We start from the raw sequence: 19918 nt of genomic DNA, 5'->3' as shown, positions 1-19918 counted from the left end.
CCTCTTTTCCTCCTCTGGACACGGAGATCAAAGAGACTCCCAGCATCCAACAGCAGATGGAGGACTTCCAAAGACCAACTTAGGTCTGATCAGCAGAGAGAACTGCAGCGTCTGGAGTAGTTTCCTTTCAGAGTTTAATCCCACCTGTGCAGAGGGAAACACAGAAGTATCTTACCTTTTAATTTGTTCCTCTTCTCATCGCAGCCATCGCCTCTGAACTCTTCTCTCCTCCCCCTTTTTTCTCTTTCACTCAGCTGTCACTCGGCCTGTCACTCTCAGGATATCCCCTTCCCCTCTCTCTAGGGTTTCATAATGCATCAGGATCTCGTTCGGAGGCAGGGGTGGATTTCACCCCACTGCTTTCTCCTGGTTTGAGAATATGGACAAGTAACGAGCTTGGGTCAACAGACTGATGGGGCCGGGGTCATGGAAATAACGAAAGGTCACAGGCCAGAGCGTCACAGAGCCTCAAACTTTGAATAACTACATACAAAATATTTTTTTCATTGTCAGATTGTCATTTTAATATCGAGGGAGGTTTTTGGGAGTATTTTCTTGGATCTACTGTATTTAAAATCATGGGAAACGCAGCAGGAAGCATGGAGGTTCCTCAGGGGAAGGATGGCAAAGCAGCGACGTCGGCCCCTCCAGGCTCCACGGGCCCCCACAAACTCCCGATGCCACCTGAGGAGGAACTGGAGCAGCGCTTCAGTGCAGTGCTGGTGAGTTGTGACTTTGTGTAGTTCACATGTCAGCTCTCACATGAGGAGAAAAAGAGCAACAGGGAAACAGAGTGCAAAAAGAAACAAAGAATTTGGAATATGTTGGAAATGTGCACGTCCTCAGGACGAGCTTATCACAGTGCCAGGTACACAATGCCACTGTGGAAAGATACATAAGAGGTCCTTTATACTGGAGCTTACTGCAGCATTAGGCTCACTGCAGAAGAATGATGGGAGGGGGGAGGATTGGGGGGAGTCAGATTGTTTACAAGCTAATAAAAGGTGCAGCTAAAGTTTTTATTCATCACAAATTCAAATTCATGTTAGATCAACTTCTTTATGAAGATATATGTCATGAGATTACATTTTTAGAAAAAGGTTAAATGTTACAAAGAGTTATGCATTATGTGGCCAGAAGTATGTGGACACAGTTTGGGTGTACTCTGTCTGGTCTAAACCTCTTGGTCCCATAGAGTATATACGAAGTTGACGTAGTCATTGTGATGTCAAACAATGGTTTGTAAATTGATGTTTTGAAGCCTTGAATTTCGCTGATTTCGGCGTTGTCATCTTAGATAACGTTCGTCGCTTTTTTTTGCAACAGATAAACAAAAGTGACCGTATGTGGACTGAGGAGGAGGGACGTAGAGATGGCGTATACATCTCTGGTGTCGACCTGTCAATCAGTGTGTAGCCCCGCCCTAAAGCATACCCTGCTTTATGGTCTCTTTGACTCTAAATGGACCATAATTTACTAAATGAACATCATGCTGTAATGAAGAAGACTTGAAACTAGAGATTGAGACCATAAACTCATGTTTACAATGTTTACTGAGGGAATAAATCAAGAGAGAAGTAGAGTCATTTTTTCATAGACTTCTATACAACCAGAGGAGTCGCCCCCTATAAGACATTTCACTTTCACATTGGCTTCACTCTGCAGAACCGCAGGTTTACGTCTGTTTAGTCCAAATCAAGAGGAAGCATATTGTGATATTTTATCCAGTTGTTTGTCTCTTTCTGGTTTCAACATGACCATGACCCTGTGCATAAAGCCAAGTCCACGAACAAAAATGCAAAATACTTGACTTTGACGATTTCGCATCAATAGAAGATGTTACAAAATGTTATTGTCAAAACTAGTGTTTTCCTTATCTTTGTTTCGATATACTTTACAGGTCTTGATACTATTTAAATATACCTGTATTTTGTCCGGGTTTTTTTTGGGGCTTCATTTTTCTGCATATCGTACTGAAATGCGTACTGAAAGAAACTGTTTCTTGTAAAGAAACAAAAGTTTACATTTTGTGTTAGTCACTAAAACATCTCAAACCTTGAGGTCTTAACAAATGATTTAAATGACTTTTCTTACTCGTAAAACACTTGCAAAGCCTTTTTAAGAAGTCTTCTTCTTCACTGCCTTTGTTGGCGCATTGATGTGTTTCTTCCACCTCTAGATCAGATAGGTAGTGTGACACCATTGTCACCATATCCAGGTGTTGTTAGAGCACCACAGTTTAGGAACGACAATTTCTCCAATCACACGTATTGTTTTGGTCGTCCACATACTTTCGGTCATTTCCTGTAACAGGAGACACTGTTGCTTAGCAGCAATCAGCTGTTGTTGCAACTCTGGTGTTTTTTATTGTGTATCACTTTTGCTGACTTGGATGTTTGAGGCTTCTGTAATAACGAATATAGAAACATTGCATGCTGGATAAAACTTTACATACGTATTTTAATGCCTGGAGTCAAAACCTCATTGAACAATGTCATTGATTCACCAGTGACCAGCATTCCTCCATAACTTCATTTTCTCTTCACGACTTCCTCCACTGAGATGTTTCTCCTGTTTACAATAACTACGTGGTGACAGCTGGATAACAACAGGGCAGAGACGGAGCAGCTATGTTCAATATGTGGCCGGACGACTCGCTGTATGATGAGCAGCATTCCTTTAGTCTTATCATCGGAGTCTCTGAGGTGCATGATGGGACGTGACATCATGTGACGTGACATCATGTCGAGCTGATCTGTGATTAGAGGTTTATTGTCAGTTATGACCCTCCTGAAGGTGGACGGAGATCAATTAAAGCTCAGATAAACGCTATTCGGTTCCACTGAGGCAGTTCGATCAATGAGTGTGAGCATAAAACACTCCGCTAGTGCAAAACCTAACCTCGAATTATCTCTGCTGAAGAGCTGATATATTTTTTCAACAGGAAATCTTTGAATCTAACTCTGTGAAAGTCTGAAATGCACCTCAGAAAACTAATGCGCCGTAATTCGTATTCAATATCCCGTATTTCCTGCAGGAGACCGCATTTCGTTCCCTGTGTGAAACGAGAAGTTAGTGTTAGTTAGTTAACTTCTGGAACGTAACTTTCATAATTAGTTTTAACAACCTTTTCCTGAACCTAGCTAAGTAGTTTCAGCCCGTCCAATCATTACGTTCGAGCCCAATGAAATGATTGAACAAGTTCATTTCAGTCCTGTAACAGCTACAGACACCAGATTCTTTTCTCCGTTTAATTTAATTGATTCATTGATTTTCAACAAAAACATAAAAAATATGTTTCTAAATAAGATTGCCAAGCCTACTTTTAACAAATACTGAGCCTCCTGTGGTTTATAAATTGCAGTTGTCCATTTTGCGATGTTTATAAAAAGTTTTGTGCAGCCCTAATTTAATGAAATATAAGAGTGAGTCTTCATAAACAAGGCATTATAAGCTGCATCTATAGCTTTTAGATTTCCCAACTGAGGGTTCAGGAAAAACAGCCCCACACCGAAAAGTACACCGAAGTATCTAGACAGGGATTTAACATATTGAACTGCATTTTTTATCATTCATTAATTAGTATTTATACCTGTTTCAACATGTCTGACTCTAGTTTGAAACACACCATATGTTGACAAGCGATACGATATATCTTCACCTGAACCAGCTAAAGCATCTATTCATGTCTGTTGTTTTGCATGGAGACGTGTTTGCATATGATGTCTTTGCTTATAGTATACTGGTACACACAGTAGCTTCAGTCTGCGTTGCAGCGGACTGATTTGTGTGTTCAGGCTGAGGCTGGGGGTCGTTGGATGACCACTGCAATGAATTAATGTGACAACAGCATACGTCTTATGCCAACGGCTGCAGGTTTTTTTTTTCCTGCTCCATCATGTGCAGTCTCTCCTGTGCAAATACAAACATCACGCTGCTGCAGTTTAACTGTTTGCTGCATCTGAAACCATGCTGAATATGTTATTTTTGCTTCAGCGCCATCGTATCCCACAAAATATATAGATCATCTCTTCCATCAACAGTCACACACACCCCCCACCTCTGCTTCTGCTGAGTCTGCAAAGCAAAATCCCCTGTTCTAAATGGAGAAAGTACTCTGTCTGCATACAAACCAGCCTCTGTGTGTGTGTGTGTGTGTGTGTGTGTGTGTGTGTGTGAGGAGGTAAAAGTGAACGATGCTGCAAACTGTCCCTGTTCTCATTCTGCAGAGGCTCAAAGTGTCAGACTTGATGTGGAAGGTGGACGATAATGTGTGTGCTCACATTTGCATGTGAACATGCGATATCTATGTGCTCTAAAACGCCTTTTTTTCCTGAGCAGCTTTTATGGAAGCTTCACTCATATTGTGATGGATTTGTCTGATGCCACTGCAGTGTTTTCAAACTGAGAGAATCAATATCAGAGCGACAGAGATTCTCACAGCGCTGTGCTGAGTGTGACTCTGTTCAGTCACATAGTCATTTACGTAGAGAACCCCCCCACCACAGTGTTTTACATAACACTTTGCATATTTCCCAACAGGGAATGCAGCAGTGAGTGGAATTGTAAATGTACATCTGTGGATTTGTGTACTGTATTTACAGACTAGGACAGAGAAAAGGAGAGAACATTTACTCACTTGTGTGAAGTTCAGTAAAGATTTTTTAAGTTTTTTGTTAAACAGAATATTAGGGATATTATCTCTACAAAAAAGACATTTTAAAGCCATATCTTCACAATGCAGCAACCTCCAGGTCTGAAAATGGGGGGGCAGGAGAAACATCTCAGTGAAGGAAGTCGTGAAGAGAAAATGAAGTTATGGAGGAATGCTGGTCACTGGTGAATCAATGACATTGTTCAATGAGGTTTTGACTCGGGAAATCCAGGCATTAAAATACGTATGTAAAGTTTTATCCAGCATGCAATGTTTCTATATTCGTTATTACAGAAGCCTCAAACATCCAAGTCAGCAAAAGTGATACACAATAAAAACACCAGAGTTGCAACAACAGCTGATTGCTGCTAAGCAACAGTGTCTCCTGTTACAGGAAATGACCGAAAGTATGTGGACGACCAAAACAATACATGTGATTGGAGAAATTGTCGTTCCTAAACTCTGGTGCTCTAACAACACCTGGATATGGTGACAATGGTGTCACACTACCTATCTGATCTAGAGGTGGAAGAAACACATCAATGCGCCAACAAAGGCAGTGAAGAAGAAGACTTCTTCCAAGGCTTTGCAAGTGTTTTATGAGTAAGAAAAGTCATTTAAATCATTTGTTAAGACCTCAAGGTTTGAGATGTTTTAGTGACTAACACAGAATGTAAACTTTTGTTTGTTTACAAGAAGCAGTTTCTTTCAGTACGCATTTCAGTACGATATGCAGAAAAATGAAGCCATACAGGTAATATTTAAAAATACAGGTATATTTAAATAGTATCAAGACCTGTAAAGTATATCGAAACAAAGATAAGAAAACACTAGTTTTGACAATAACATTTTGTAACATCTTCTATTGATGCGAAATCGTCAAAGTCGAGTATTTTGCATTTTTGTTCGTGGACATGGCTTTATGCACAGGGTCATGGTCATGTTGAAACCAGAAAGAGACAAACAACTGGATAGAATATCACAATATGCTTCTTCTTGATTTGGACTAAACAGACGTAAACCTGCGGTTCTGCAGAGTGAAGCCAATGTGAAAGTGAAATGTCTTATAGGGGGCGACTCCTCTGGTTGTATAGAAGTCTATGAGAAAATGACTCTACTTCTCTCTTGATTTATTCCCTCAGTAAACATTGTAAACATGAGTTTATGGTCTCAATCTCTAGTTTCAAGTCTTCTTCAATACAGCATGATGTTCATTTAGTAAATGATGGTCCATTTAGAGTCAAATAGACCATAAAGCAGGGTATGCTTTAGGGCGGGGCTACACAGTGATTGACAGGTCTCTACCAGAGGAGTTGTCCATGTTTTCATCTTAAAACTTTGATCTTTTCAGTGTGTTTTTTCAGTTCATTTAACTATAAAGCAAGCCATCTCTGACAGTCTGTCTACGTTTTATCGGATCAGCTTATTAATAAACGTAATAAATTAAGAATAAACTAGCAAAAAGTAAAGCTTGTGTTGCTCGTTCTGTATCCCTAAAGATTTTGGTATTTTATATATTTTCATTACAGTGCAATTAGCGGTAGCAGCAAATCCTAAGCACTCCGAGGTATTTCCTGACAAATTCATGTATTGATCCATAAATGTGTTTTAATGTGATGCAGTTTAATTAGATTACATGAGAAACAGACACAGCGTTGTGCTGTTTGAGATGGGATGAACAGGGAGAGAGAGGAGGACACAGAGTTTAGCAGTAATTATTCATCCACTGCTGCAAACGCAGCTCGTTCCCGTTCACATGACGTTTCCATTGATCCGTCCTTTTGGGATCGTCAGCACATTTAGAAATGCAGGAAAGCATCACTGTGCAATGTCCCACTTCTTCTGTCTGCTGGATGCAACACATCGTCTCACTGCTAACAGTTTCAGACTCGTGTTTTTAAATTCATTCCCAACGTTGTTTTAACGTCGTGTGGGTGTAAAAAACATGATTTTACTTTTTAATGCCACTTAAATCAGCATGTTGAAGATCAGTTAGAGGGATTTGAATGCCTTGAACACACTGAGGCAGTTATTGTGCAGGTTGTCATGGCGAGAGTGTTAATTTGAGTGTGACAACTTGCTTTAACACTTATCATGTCTTGATCACACGGCCGTCAGCGAGCTGGAGACGAAGTTTAAACTCATGAAAATATGAATTTGATAGGTTGTATTTTACATTTCTGAAGACGCTAAAGTAGAGTTTATACATATTTCTCAACAAAACACCAGTGACTGATGAGATTATCTGAGGAGATGCTGACGTTCTCTCTTCTTGGCCCTGTGCTTTTAAATGTTCCTGTTAAAAACATTCAGTGCAACACATGAAGTTATGTTCTCATTTAACAACATGTACTGAGTTTTGAAATTAATGGTAAAGGGCTGATCACAATGCAAGCCTTAGTGCTCAATTCAGATTTATTGCTTTCAGATAAAAAAAAAATTGTTTGGCTTTTTGCAATATTTTTAAAAATGTGGTCAATATCAAATTCCAGTTTGTACCAGAGACTGTATATAAGAAGTGGACGTAGTCGTAGTGACGTCACGCATTGGTTTGTGGACAGATGTTGTGAAGCACTGATTTTTTGCGTTTTGGCTGACGCCATCCTTGTTTTCTGAAACCAGTGAACAGGAAGTGACCATATTTGGACTGAGGAGGAGTGACGTACAGACGCCGTATACGTCTTTGGTGTCGACCCGTCAATCATTGTAGCCCCGCCCTAAATCATACCCTGCTTCATGGTCTATTTGACTCTAAATGGACCATCATTTACTAAATGAACATCATGCTGTATTGAAGAAGACTTGAAACTAGAGATTGAGACCATAAACTCATGTTTACAATGTTTACTGAGGGAATAAATCAAGAGAGAAGTAGAGTCATTTTCTCATAGACTTCTATACAACCAGAGGAGTCGCCCCCTGATGGACAGTAGAGAGAATGCAGCTGTTCCGAATACCATTTTTCGACTGATGTTTTGACAATTTAGCAGACTAATCTTGGACGTTTTGTTGCTTTTGTCACTCGTATTGTGAACATAACCTTTAGACTTCTATTCTTCTAACCAACAAAATACCAGCTGGAATATTCACACATAGCAAAACTGTCCTTTTGATAATGTTGGACAAATGTGTAAATATTCTAGTAGTAGTTCAAATCTTTTTTTGGTCACTGTCAATCAAATCTGATCAAACCAAATCCACACAGTCCTGATTAAGCACATTGCAGTTTTTCTTCATAAATAAAACCTTAAGATATTTTTTCAAAAGTCCCTCTTTTGTAGTCATGATTATTTAATGTCATGTAGAAATACTTTAAATCAGAGTTTTTTTCTGTGATCCAGCAGGTCAAATATAACCAGCTCGTATTGATCATCAGGCCTGATTTATACGTTCACATCCAGCCACACAACATTGATTTACTGCACTATGTGGAATTTACTGTGGCCCTATTTTTTAGCTTGGCACGCTAATGTTGACTCAGTAGATTTCAATGTGTTTCAGTATTTAGACAGAATAAAATGAGAGTCTCTATACCCCCCAAAACTCTGTAATGATTTACTTTATGTTATAAAAGAACAAAAGTCAGGTTTAGAGGCTGTTTATGTGGTTCAGCTGAGTCCTGGAGGTAAAGTAAATTATAATCAGCACAAAGTAACGGCTGCTGGACATTCCTCAGAGTCAGTGTTGATGACTCCTCGCCGTCTCTGATCTCATGAAGGAGTCTCTTGTCTTCAGGAGGCGTGAGGGCGGAGAAAGAAGAGGAACAGGTTGAGATATGTAGCTTTTAAACAAAGTGAGGAGTTAGCTGAGTGCGTGTGGGTGTCTCCTGTCGACTAGCCCAGTTTCTCATGTGTGGGTTATAATTAGTTCAGCTGATGTGTCTGTTTGTTAAATGGGACACCACACGACGGGTGTGTAGATGTGTGTGTGTGTGTGTGTGTGTGTGTGTGTGTGTGTGTGTGTGTGTGTGTGTGTGTGTGTGTGTGTGTGTGTGTGTGTGTGTGTGTGTGTGTGTGTGTGTGTGTTTGGTGGGAGTCTATCATCGGGACTTTGTGTAGAACTTCAGGTATTTTTTCATTTGATCAAAGTGCAGCATCAGCTTTAGTTTTTTAAAAGGAATTCTGACTTTCTGTTTCGAGACAATGTTGCACACAAAGCAACATTTCTAAAGTTGCAGTTTATTATTCTTAATCTAGTAATGTGTTATTTCTATGGGGTCAGAATTAATAAATGCACACAGAAGGATTCACAAATGTGTTTTGTGAACTATACACAAATGACTTTTCCACAAAAGTATTTTTCAATGCACAAAAAATCATCATGTATAAATGTAAAGTGAAAAAATTATATTCACATAGAAATCCACAAATCCACAAATATATTAATAAAAAATGTGTTAATTTAAATTTTACATTTTAAAAGATGTTCATCAGTGTTGTTACATTTAGATGAACATTGTTGAACCTGCATTTACAAACTGCTTGTCAGGTGTGAACTTCACTGCATTTGTGTATTTGGTTTTATTGATTCACAAATGCATTTTTTTCAACAAGGAATTATTAGTAGCCAATCATATGTCTCTATTTTCAAACCAGTTACATGAGCTAACCCCCAACGATAGTATTAAACTATTTTTGTGTGCATTAGAAAATCTTTTTTTTTGGAGAGTCATTTATATATAAAATAAAAACTACATTTGTGAATTCTTCTGTGTGCTCTCAGTCATACTGAAACTAATCTGATATCTCTGTTTGTGAAGAGGTGATGAGTGACAGCGAGTTGCTTCAGTAGCAACACATCAGTCATTGTGTTTTGAAAACAGGATGCAGAGTGAACCAATATGGACCAACGACTCGTGACTCTATGAGTTATGAGTCATGACTCGGCACCAAACGAGTGACTCAAATTAGACGGTAACAAGGATTCCCACTGGAGTCATGAGTTAATGGAGGAGGTGTCCAGGGGCCCCGAGGAGGCCCCTCTGTTTGTTGCATATTGTCTCCATGACAACTGATTTTACACGTGGGAATAATTTCACAAAACTAATCCTGCCTCTAATAACAAACAGAGTAAAGATTAGTTCAGGTAAGTGATAAGAAAGAAATTTGATTATGTTCTATTATACCTTCGTTCTTATTTGAATTCTATTCTCATATATATATATATATATATATATATATATAGACAGTGTCTTTATGCATAATTGTATATATATATATATATATATATATAAAAGTTGCATAATTGTAGCCAGGATGTTTGAAAGATTTAATGATTTAGCGACATTTTGACATGACAGTGTCTTTATGGTAGTGAAACGTTTGTAAATTATTAAATCCTTTTTGCATCGTGGCTACTAATGTGTGACTATTTTCCTTTACACTTATCGTATCTTATTGCCATTCGGACTTGTAGGCTGGAATAGCGTTTGTTTTTTGTTAATGAGAGAAAAAGAAAATATTACAACACATTTGAAAATCACTTTTAGATGGATTTTGTTTTCACCTATTGACTATTTCAGCCGAACTTTAAACCAGCTTCCTTTTAAAAAAGTCTTGAGTAATCAAAGGAGAAATAATGACCAGATATTGTAATTATTTTCTGTGATTTAGCAGATTCACATTTTCAATTTGACAGATTCTGCATCTTTCTTTTCCCCCTCTGTCTCTCTGTTTCCAGAACACGATGAATCTTCCTCCAGACAAAGTGAAGATCCTCAGTCAGTACGACAGCGAGAAGAAGTGGGACCTGATCTGTGACCAGGTGGGATTCACTGTTCACTCCGTCATCATCATCAACAGGACAATCAATGGCTCGTTTTATGTGCAGTGGACATTAGCAGTGTAGGGCAATCAATACATTATAGTGACGTAATGTGATTACCAAACATCAGCAACCAGCTCGATCTTCACAAACACACGCACACAGGAGGAAGCTCATTAATATTGTACGTCACCGTAGTAACCACAGCGAGGTCCATAACAACATGATGGGAGAGTGACAGAGGACACCGGTCACGTATCATACGGTGGCTCATACAGCTCAAATTAAATAGAAAATAATCATTTTAATTGCACAAACTGTAACAGTTGGATTGTGTGTGAATGTAAAACCGCTGCACCTCAGTAGAATCATTCCTGGAGGCTTATTGAGATCAAACTCATTTGCATAAGAGACGCTCTGTAATCAAACTGCCCTCTGGTCCCCCTCACTGCAGCACCGCAATCAGATATAATTATAGATCTATCTGTGTGTGTGTGTGTGTGTGTGTGTGTGTGTGTGTGTGTGTGTGTGTGTGTGTGTGTGTGTGTGTGTGTGTGTGTGTGTTCCTCTGCATCTTCAGGAGCGATTTCAAGTGAAAAATCCACCCTCTGCATATTTGGAGAAGCTGAAGAGTCACCTGGATCACGGAGGAGTCAGCAGAAAGGTACGACACAACAGCTCCAAGTTCAGTTTCTGTTAAGCGTGAAAAATGAGTCTTTAATCAACATTCATCTGCAAAAATGTAGTTGATTAAATTCTTTAAATTCTCTTTGTGGCAGAGAATGACTCACAAACACACCATATTTCTTATGAATTGCATCTTATTCTTATTCTTTATAATCTCATTATTAGTTGATGCTTTTGCAGAACATTAACTTAAATGAAAATGATAGTCAATAGCATTTTTAACACATTTTGACTTTTCACAAAAGTGTTTCTCAGATCTGATATTCAAAATTGACCATTTACACGAATAATTGAAAGAGATCAAGTTTCAATTGTCCTGTTCAGACACTGAGTCTGTGAGATGGTTTGCAACTTTTAAATTTAATTAAATCAATTTTTGATTTGATATGATTGTAATCAGGAGATCAGAACGTTTTCATGAGTGGGATTTATTGTGATATTAAATGACCATTGTGGACTTCTGTGTCATTATTCTTTAAGATAAACAGTGTTTATTGCTTATTTCACTGGCAGGAAGTTGTTTTCTTTTCAAGGTGATTGCTTCTTAAATTCATGCTACACATCAATGAACAGAACTTCCCGACATCTTTAACATTTTCTGAATAATGAGGCGTTTACTGACTTTACAACTTCCCTTCTGTCAGTTTAAGAGACGCGTCCAGGAATCCACTCAGATCCTCAGAGAGTTGGAGATTTCCCTGAGGACCAATTACATCGGGTGAGTCTCCCTCCAATCCTCAGAGGCTTTGTTTGATTATATCACACAATGAAAAAGTTCTGACAAAACGATTAAAAACTATTTGAGCCTCTGAAGATTTTAATTATAATGTTTTCTGTATTTGTGTGATTTAAATAAATGACAGCAAGAAATTAATTTAAAACCCTTTAAAAAGCTTCATGGATACATAAGTTTTTCCTCAAATCTTTTTTTTTACACATTAAATAAAAACTGTGACAGTATGTCTTGAAACTTTTTAACTGAACAAACTTAAAACACAATTAGATATTTGAAAATATACATTAAATGTTTTTGCTTAAAATGTGATTTATTATTTGCACACACATAAGACTTTATAAGATAATGAAAAAAGAAAGAAATGTGTCAGAAGAGGTCAATAAACTTCAGGCTTTTACAGCAGACCTCTCAAAATAAAGAGGAAAATAAACAATAACAGAAAGGGAAAAAAACTAACGTAATTTAGAAAAATACTAGAAAAAATAAACTACAAAAAGAAGTAAACAAAATAAGCACAAATACTAACCAATCAGTGGACAACAATCCAATAAAAACAAATAAATATGTGAAAAAAGAAGCGGTGAAGATTATTAATGTATAAACACACATCGAGAAAATATTTCATCATGAATTAAATGTGAGGACATTTTCTAAAGATATCAAGCTCTCAATAATTAATGTTTGTCAATCCATATCTCATCTTGAAATGTGACTTAGTTGAAATATATGTTGTCTTTGCAGCTGGGCTCAGGAGTTCCTCAACGAGGAGAACCACGGTTTAGACGTCCTCGTGGATTATCTGTCCTTCGCCCACAGTGCCGTCACGTAGGTATCAGCTGGAAACACCATTATCTGTTGGATGAGTCTTAACCATGTCCGTCTCTTATCTCCCCTCACACACTGCAACTACCACCTCATGAGTGTTTGAACTCTGATCATGTGACTCACAGGTATGAAGTGGATACTTTGGATAACGGCTCGCTGCCCGCAGACAAAAGCAAAACTGTGGAGAAGTCGGTGGAGGATCTGAGCAGAAGTGCCAGCAACTCACCCACTCACAGCGCCTCCAAGGCCAGCAAGGGCTTCACAGTGAGGTACGTACAGAGTGGACTGAGACACGTTTAATGGACTCAGGTGAAGCTGGAGGTGATGTCACAGCTGGGAATGACAACCTGTACAGTGGTGGTGTAACGGACCTTCATCACTGATGAAATAAAGTTTTACTTCAGATTATAAATCGGCCGATATTCAGTATAAATATGCAATCAGGGGAAGTGGTATGAATGCTTTCAAGCTCTATTTTGTAAAAATGATTATTGGGGAAGTGGCAATACTCCCGGTCTCAAAAGTGAAGTCAATGCTTCATGTCTTAAAGCTGCATTCTCTCTAGTGTCCATCAGGGGGCGACTCCTCTGGTTGTATAGAAGTCTATGAGAAAATGACTCTACTTCTCTCTTGATTTATTCCCTCAGTAAACATTGTAAACATGAGTTTATGGTCTCAATCTCTAGTTTCAAGTCTTCTTCAATACAGCATGATGTTCATTTAGTAAATTATGCTCCATTTAGAGTCAAACAGACCATAAAGCAGGGTCTGCTTTAGGGTGGAGCTACATTTCTTTATAAAGATGGCTTCATGCATGGGAGGAAAGCTCATTATTGTCTAAATATCATTTTATAGCATTAATGTTTCCCCTTATTGGAATAAAAACAGACCCAGACCATTAAAATATTACAGTCTTACAGGTGTCCACATATGTTTGGCCAGATAGTAAACCGTAAAACAAAAAAAACGTGTTTTTGTAAATACGTTTAGTGCACATCACGTACATGTACACACACTGTATACTTGTCTGTTAACTGTTGTACAAAAACACAGAATTATGTTCACACTCTGAAATCCTTCATCAGCTGTACAGATTCAATTCAGTGCAAACAAACACAGTTTGTTTCAAACTCGTCCTGATCTCACTCTGACAGATGACACAGTTGTAGAGTCGCTGTTTGCATTTGATATCCAAATACTATCACACACACACAAACAAAGTACCGGATCATATTACCCACACATGCATACTTAAATACAAATACTTTCAAACTAACTAGAGAAAGTTCTCTCCAGCTGGATGCCATTTGGTAAAAACAAAATTCACATATATAATATTATTTGTTTGTCAGTAGGTTGAATTGAATGACTCTTAATATTGTAAATATATAATTCAAAACTGTATATTTATGTCAAATTGAGATTTCATTTTCAAGGGTCGACTAAGTACATTATAATATGTATTATACTATAATAAAATTTAAAAGTACAATTTATCAAGATACTAAAAAATAATAATAGAAATTAGATCAGAATAGAAAAATTATAAATATAAAAAAGAATAGGTATAAAAAATGAACACCAATAAAGAATATACTTTTAATCAAATAATTTAATTTATATTTAAACAATAAAAAATAGTAAGATTTATGTTTAATGTTGATAATATTGACACACTTTTATTGATTTATTGCTGTTGTATCTTCACATTTTTTACAGGTTTGATGTCTGAACTGCCTAAGCCATCCTTTTTTTTTCATAACTATTTTAGATTCAGTCATAAAATAACTAAACATTTCTGACAGCAATGTTTTCAAACCGATCACAATGAACTCTGCAGGTTTTAGTGGAAAATGTCGCTCTGCAAATTAAGTTGTACCACGTGAACGCTCACACACACACACACACACACACACACACACACACACACACACACACACACACACACACACACACACTCTTAGTCATGTAATCTCTCTGATCTGAAGCAGCTGCATTCTTGTCATAGTCTGGTCTCCTCTCGCTCAGATGCATGTGTGTTTATTTATGACATGTTTGAGTGGGAATGTGAGAGATTTCTGAGCGACACTTGAACCTTTCATTAGACAAAGTTTATCTCATTTTGACTTTCCAGTGTACTTTACCTTATTGTCATGTGGGATTAAGATAATTCCTATATTGACTGTGTTTGTTATCCTTACTAATTGGTTAATAAAGACATATTTTAGTGAAGACGTAGGGACAACAAAGCCGTAACCGCAGCGTCTCTCACCTGCAGATTCAACTCTCTCCAAAACAGGAAAACCCAGAGGAGCTCTCGCGTTGTGAGCCAGAGCGACGACGTTCATCTCTGCATCATGTGTTTACGTGCCATCATGAACTATCAGGTACATAAAAACACTTATTTGATTTAAAAATAAGAAAATCTCAGCTTTTCATATGGCCTTTAATGTATTAGTCATGTTTGAAAGATTTAAATGGAAGCCCATTTCTGCCAGGAAAAAGTTAGGAATTAAAAAAGTTTTAAAGCCCAAATTTTGATTTTTAAGTCACAGTTTTGACTTTCCTAATCAGAAGTAAATTATATTGTTATACTCTATAAAGTTAAGTTTAAAAAGAAAGTTAATTCCAAGTGAAGATTATGACTTTGAGTAAAAATTGTCTTTCATTTGTTCAAATTAAATAACATTATAACATTATATTATATGACTTATAAACCTTTGACTTTTTAAGTCACTACGAGATAAAATTTAGTTTTAGCTAAATTTTGTGACACAAATTCAGAATTTTGAATTTCCTAAGATGACAAAGCAATTTACCAACTCACTGAGACAAAATGATTGAAAGTGTAATAAAGTGATACTAAGCCAAAATAAATAAAAAATGAGTCACTAAGTTAAAAAAGTGAATTAAAAGATAAAAATGTTCACCTCAGCTCACAATTTTGACCAAAAAAAAAAAATGTTTTATGTATTAATATCTAAATATTTCAGCTTACCATCTCATCATTTTGACTAAATACATTTATAATTTGGTGTTTTGGGGTTTGGTATTTTTATTTAGAAACAAAATGCACTGAAAACTGTTTAACAAGTAATCACAGTCTAAAAGTAGATTATTTTCTAATAATAAAGGAGTCAAAAAGAAGTCAAATAACAACAAGTGATGTAGTTTATTTGAAATATGAATACTGGCTTGTAGCTTTCTATTTACACTTCATTGTCATCGAGTCTTGTGTCTCACTTTAAGCTTAAATCTCAAACGTTTACCTTTAGATAAGGCTCATTATGACTTACATGTGTGTGTGTGTGTATGTGTGTGTGTGTATGTGTGTGTGTGTGTGTGTGTGTGTGTGTGTGTGTGTGTGTGTGTGTGTGTGTGTGTGTGTGCGTGCGTGTGTGTGTGTGTGTGGTCAGTCTGGGTTCAACCAGGTGATGAAGCATCCCAGCTGCGTCAACGAGATCACGCTCAGCCTCAACAACAGAAACCCGAGGTACACAGCACAAACTGTCTCAACTTTAATAGACTTATAGATAAATAAATACAGAGAATACCTAAATAATCAAGAGTAAATGTACATTTGTGCTCCTCAGGACGAAGGCGTTGGTGCTGGAGCTGCTGGCGGCCGTGTGTTTGGTGAGAGGAGGCCATGACATCATCCTCTCCGCCTTCGACAACTTCAAAGAGGTCTTTAAACTTCTACTTAACTTCATGCTGATCTAAAACCTGTGAGATGAGATTCTGTGGATCCATCAATCACAAGAAACAGTTTTAACTCAAGACCTGTGAGGCATTTAGTCTGGACTCGTTTCAAATGTTTTAATATAAATTACCCCAAAAATATTTATTATAGTATCTCACTTTGAGAATTATAACCCTGTTGTTCTTCAGAACCTAAGCGGCTATAATTTATATTTTTGTAATTAAAATCTGTCAGAACACTGACTATGTTCACATGCACAAAACATGGCAGTTTTTCCGAAAAAAACCCAACATTCCTACTTAGCTGTTTACATGGCGAATGAAAGCGAATATTCCATGAAAAATTCCCGTTAACATGCAGCGATGCAAACAATTAACATGGAAAACAACCAAAACCTGTTGATATCAAATTCTTTCTTCATTTTTATAAGTAGGTGTGTTTCTTCTTCGGACAAGAAATGTGGGCTTTTCTTTCAGGCATGTATCTCCACTCCAGTCTTGCAAATACATGCGGTAAAAAAGGCACCGTTTAGACACATATTCTGTTAAGATATCTTTTTTTTACATTTCATTTTCATCTTTTTTCATCAACAGTATTGCAAGTTTATATTAACAGTAAGAGTTGAATCTCCTTATCGTCCCGTCTTAGTTGGTTTAAAAATTAGGTTGTTGAAGAACATATTTAGCCAAAGTTCACTACATGCTCCATAACTGCTTGATGTGAAAATATTACAAGCAGCTGTTTGCTAACAAGTCGAAATAAGGCAGGTTATCAAATATATGTCAATATATGTCAAAATTAGGTACTATGGAAATAAAGAAAGATTATTAAAAAATAAATAAGATCACAGATAAGATAAGATAAGATAATCCTTTATTAGTCCCGCAGCGGGGAAATTAGATCTCGTTGGTTAAACAATCTTGGATTTCACTTAAATTACAATTTTGTTGTTTTTGAGTAGTTTGTAAATAAGAGCAGGTTGTGTTTTCATCCCATCATCTTTTAAGTTCACTGTTTCCACGATGACCTATATTACCACCATCAGCAGGGACGACTCAACCTACATATCACACATTATTCTAAACTGGTCTGATGCTTAACATAGAGGTGGTGTTAGTGTACAGCACCCGCATACCAGTCCGCCTTTAATGCATGGAAAAGCTGGTAAAGGGGAACCCCCCGACCCGACAACCCCCCGACCGTCCATCAGCTGCTCGGCCCAGTTGTCCCGCTGCCAGACGAAACCGACTGAAGAGGCGTAAATATGTGAAACACTTGTTGAGTGACCTCTGACCTCTCCTTGGTAGCTCTCGTCTGAGAAAGCAGCAACTGTTGCCAACAGATCGCAGCAGGAAAGGAGAACAAACCTGAACTAGGAGAGTCTATTATTAGTGAACGTCAAGGGGGTTTGGAAACCTGCCCTGCAACAAGGAGGATGTTTTAAAGTCTGCTGTCTGGATTCAGAGCTTTAGCTGCAAGAATTTTTTTTATTTCAGACGCACTTATGACAACAGTTTCATTAGATTAGATTGCTGCTTAATTGATCTTTTACTTCAGTCGTTGTTATTTGAATTCAAGTGTGTGTAAGGTCTAGTCGATTCATGGCGGAGCACTGAATTAAATATATAACCTGGTCCTTTTCTCTGCTGAGGAAGTTTCCTAGTTTGTCATCTCGACATCATATTATCTTGATATCTAACTGTTCACCTGTGGGATAGCTTATTGTAACAACAAATGTCAAATGTTCATGGACACAATATGGATCAGTCTTCAGTGCTGGAGTCCCAGGCCGTATTGCTGGACCCAGTGGAGGGAAGAGAGCCACGGGAGAACCAGAACCAGGACTGAGCGGGTCAGACTGTCAGACCCTGCTGAGAGGTTTTCTAAAGGGACTCTGGTGCTCGGAAACACTACCACTTTAGTCCACAGGGACCGCCAAAATCAACACAATATGAAAATGAAATTCCTGTCAGTGACAAAAATATATTCATGATGATATCATATTTTTAAAACTCTAACTTCCTAAAAGACCTGGTCACAACAGGAGTAAATAGTGCATTTGGTTTGGGACTATTTTCAGTGGTGGATGAATCCACATTTGGTGCTCTAATGAGTATTTGTGTCAGCAGGATTGAGTTTGTATGATTGAGTAAGAATAAACTGTGTTCATGGTTCACTGGTGGTTTTGTGCAGAGAATATCATCTCCTTTACTACAGAAAACTAGGTGACAAGTCCTCACCTCTCCTGGTTGTTCTTCGCGGCATCAGTTACCACAACGGGGACTTGAGTATCACTGCTAGTGGCGCTTGTTTTTGCAACACTTACGTGTGTGTGTGCGTGGGCGAGAGGAAAGATGGAGGCAGCGATAGATCGGTCTAGAGTAGATGCAGGCGGGCGGAAAGCCAGGAGCTGGTTTATGTGTCCCTCAGTAGCAGAACGTGGGCTTTGTTTTGGGTTGTGCAGGCTGTCAGGTTGGCGTGCTGCATTATTTAGCAGACATGAGTGGGCAGAAAAGGGGGAGGCGGAGTAGAAAAGGCCGCAAACACAGAGGGCAGATAACTTCTAATGGAAGAGACAGGAGATCTGCTGAGCTGTTAGTAAAAACACAATTATTATTTAGCCACATTATGTTCTCAAACACAATCCTTTTTTATGTAATGCAGAAAGAAGAGTACACTCGACTGTAGCAATTATCTGGCAGGAGGCAAAAGCAGAACTGGTTTTATTGTTGCCATCGTTTCTGTTTGACCTTGAACTCAGCTGAACGTAAAACTTTACTCACAGCGACAGAATCCAAACAAAAACAGCTGAATCATCCTCCTCTGACAACACTTTACTGATTAAATAGTTCACAAGTTTGCTGAGATATCGATAATTTACACAGACAGATAGATAGATAGATAGATAGATAGATAGATAGATAGATAGATAGATAGATAGATAGATAGATAGATAGATAGATAGATAGATAGATAGATAGATAGATAGATAGATAGATAGATAGATAGATAGATAGATAGATAGATAGATAGATGGATGGATGCATTGCTGTCATATTGTCTTTGACTTAATGTGAGCACACTGCCCCCATGTGTGTACAAGTGGAGAAGACATAACTCAAGTTGTCTCAAAGGACTTCACCCAGATTTTTTTTAATGCATAAACAATTAATCACAAAATCATCAAAAGAAAGAACAAAAAGTGATTATTATTATTAATCATCTGTAGTTTTAACTCTTCCTGCTGTGATCTGACATTAATTGTTCTAATTCTGTTTTTCTGTTTTTTTTAAGGTGTGTGGAGAGAAAAGTCGGTTCGAGAAGCTCATGGAGTATTTCAGCCATGAAGACAGCAACATCGACTTCATGGTAAAGCTGAAGAGAAGCTCTCTGTCATGTGATCTCTTTCATGTGAGGGGATACTTTGTACAAAGAGAGCAGATTATTGCCTTAACTACGAAGCATGATTTGGGTTAGAGAGGTAACTATGATGGGAAACTCCTAAGACGTTGGGTCACTTCTTACGGAGGTACATCGGAATGGTGAACAC

General features: G+C 37.8%; 1 protein-coding gene across 1 annotated transcript in view; it reads left to right on the top strand.

Annotated features, from left to right (window-relative positions):
• The first annotated feature begins 578 nt into the window (after positions 1–578).
• LOC129091326 (formin-like protein 1) overlaps positions 579–19918 on the top strand; it is a 28954-nt gene continuing 9614 nt past the window's right edge. Inside the window, exons 1-10 of the mRNA XM_054598904.1 lie at positions 579–722; positions 10334–10417; positions 10998–11081; positions 11749–11822; positions 12582–12665; positions 12791–12934; positions 14965–15052; positions 16082–16158; positions 16259–16352; positions 19663–19737. Coding sequence (XP_054454879.1) covers positions 579–722; positions 10334–10417; positions 10998–11081; positions 11749–11822; positions 12582–12665; positions 12791–12934; positions 14965–15052; positions 16082–16158; positions 16259–16352; positions 19663–19737 — 948 coding nt within the window. The remainder of the gene's footprint in view (positions 723–10333; positions 10418–10997; positions 11082–11748; positions 11823–12581; positions 12666–12790; positions 12935–14964; positions 15053–16081; positions 16159–16258; positions 16353–19662; positions 19738–19918) is intronic.

The sequence above is a fragment of the Anoplopoma fimbria genome, chromosome 5, assembly GCF_027596085.1.
Source record: "Anoplopoma fimbria isolate UVic2021 breed Golden Eagle Sablefish chromosome 5, Afim_UVic_2022, whole genome shotgun sequence".
In the NCBI taxonomy this organism is placed as follows: Eukaryota; Metazoa; Chordata; class Actinopteri; order Perciformes; family Anoplopomatidae; genus Anoplopoma; species Anoplopoma fimbria.
The sequence above is the reverse complement of the archived record's forward strand: the minus strand, read 5'-3'. Positions and strand labels throughout refer to the sequence as shown.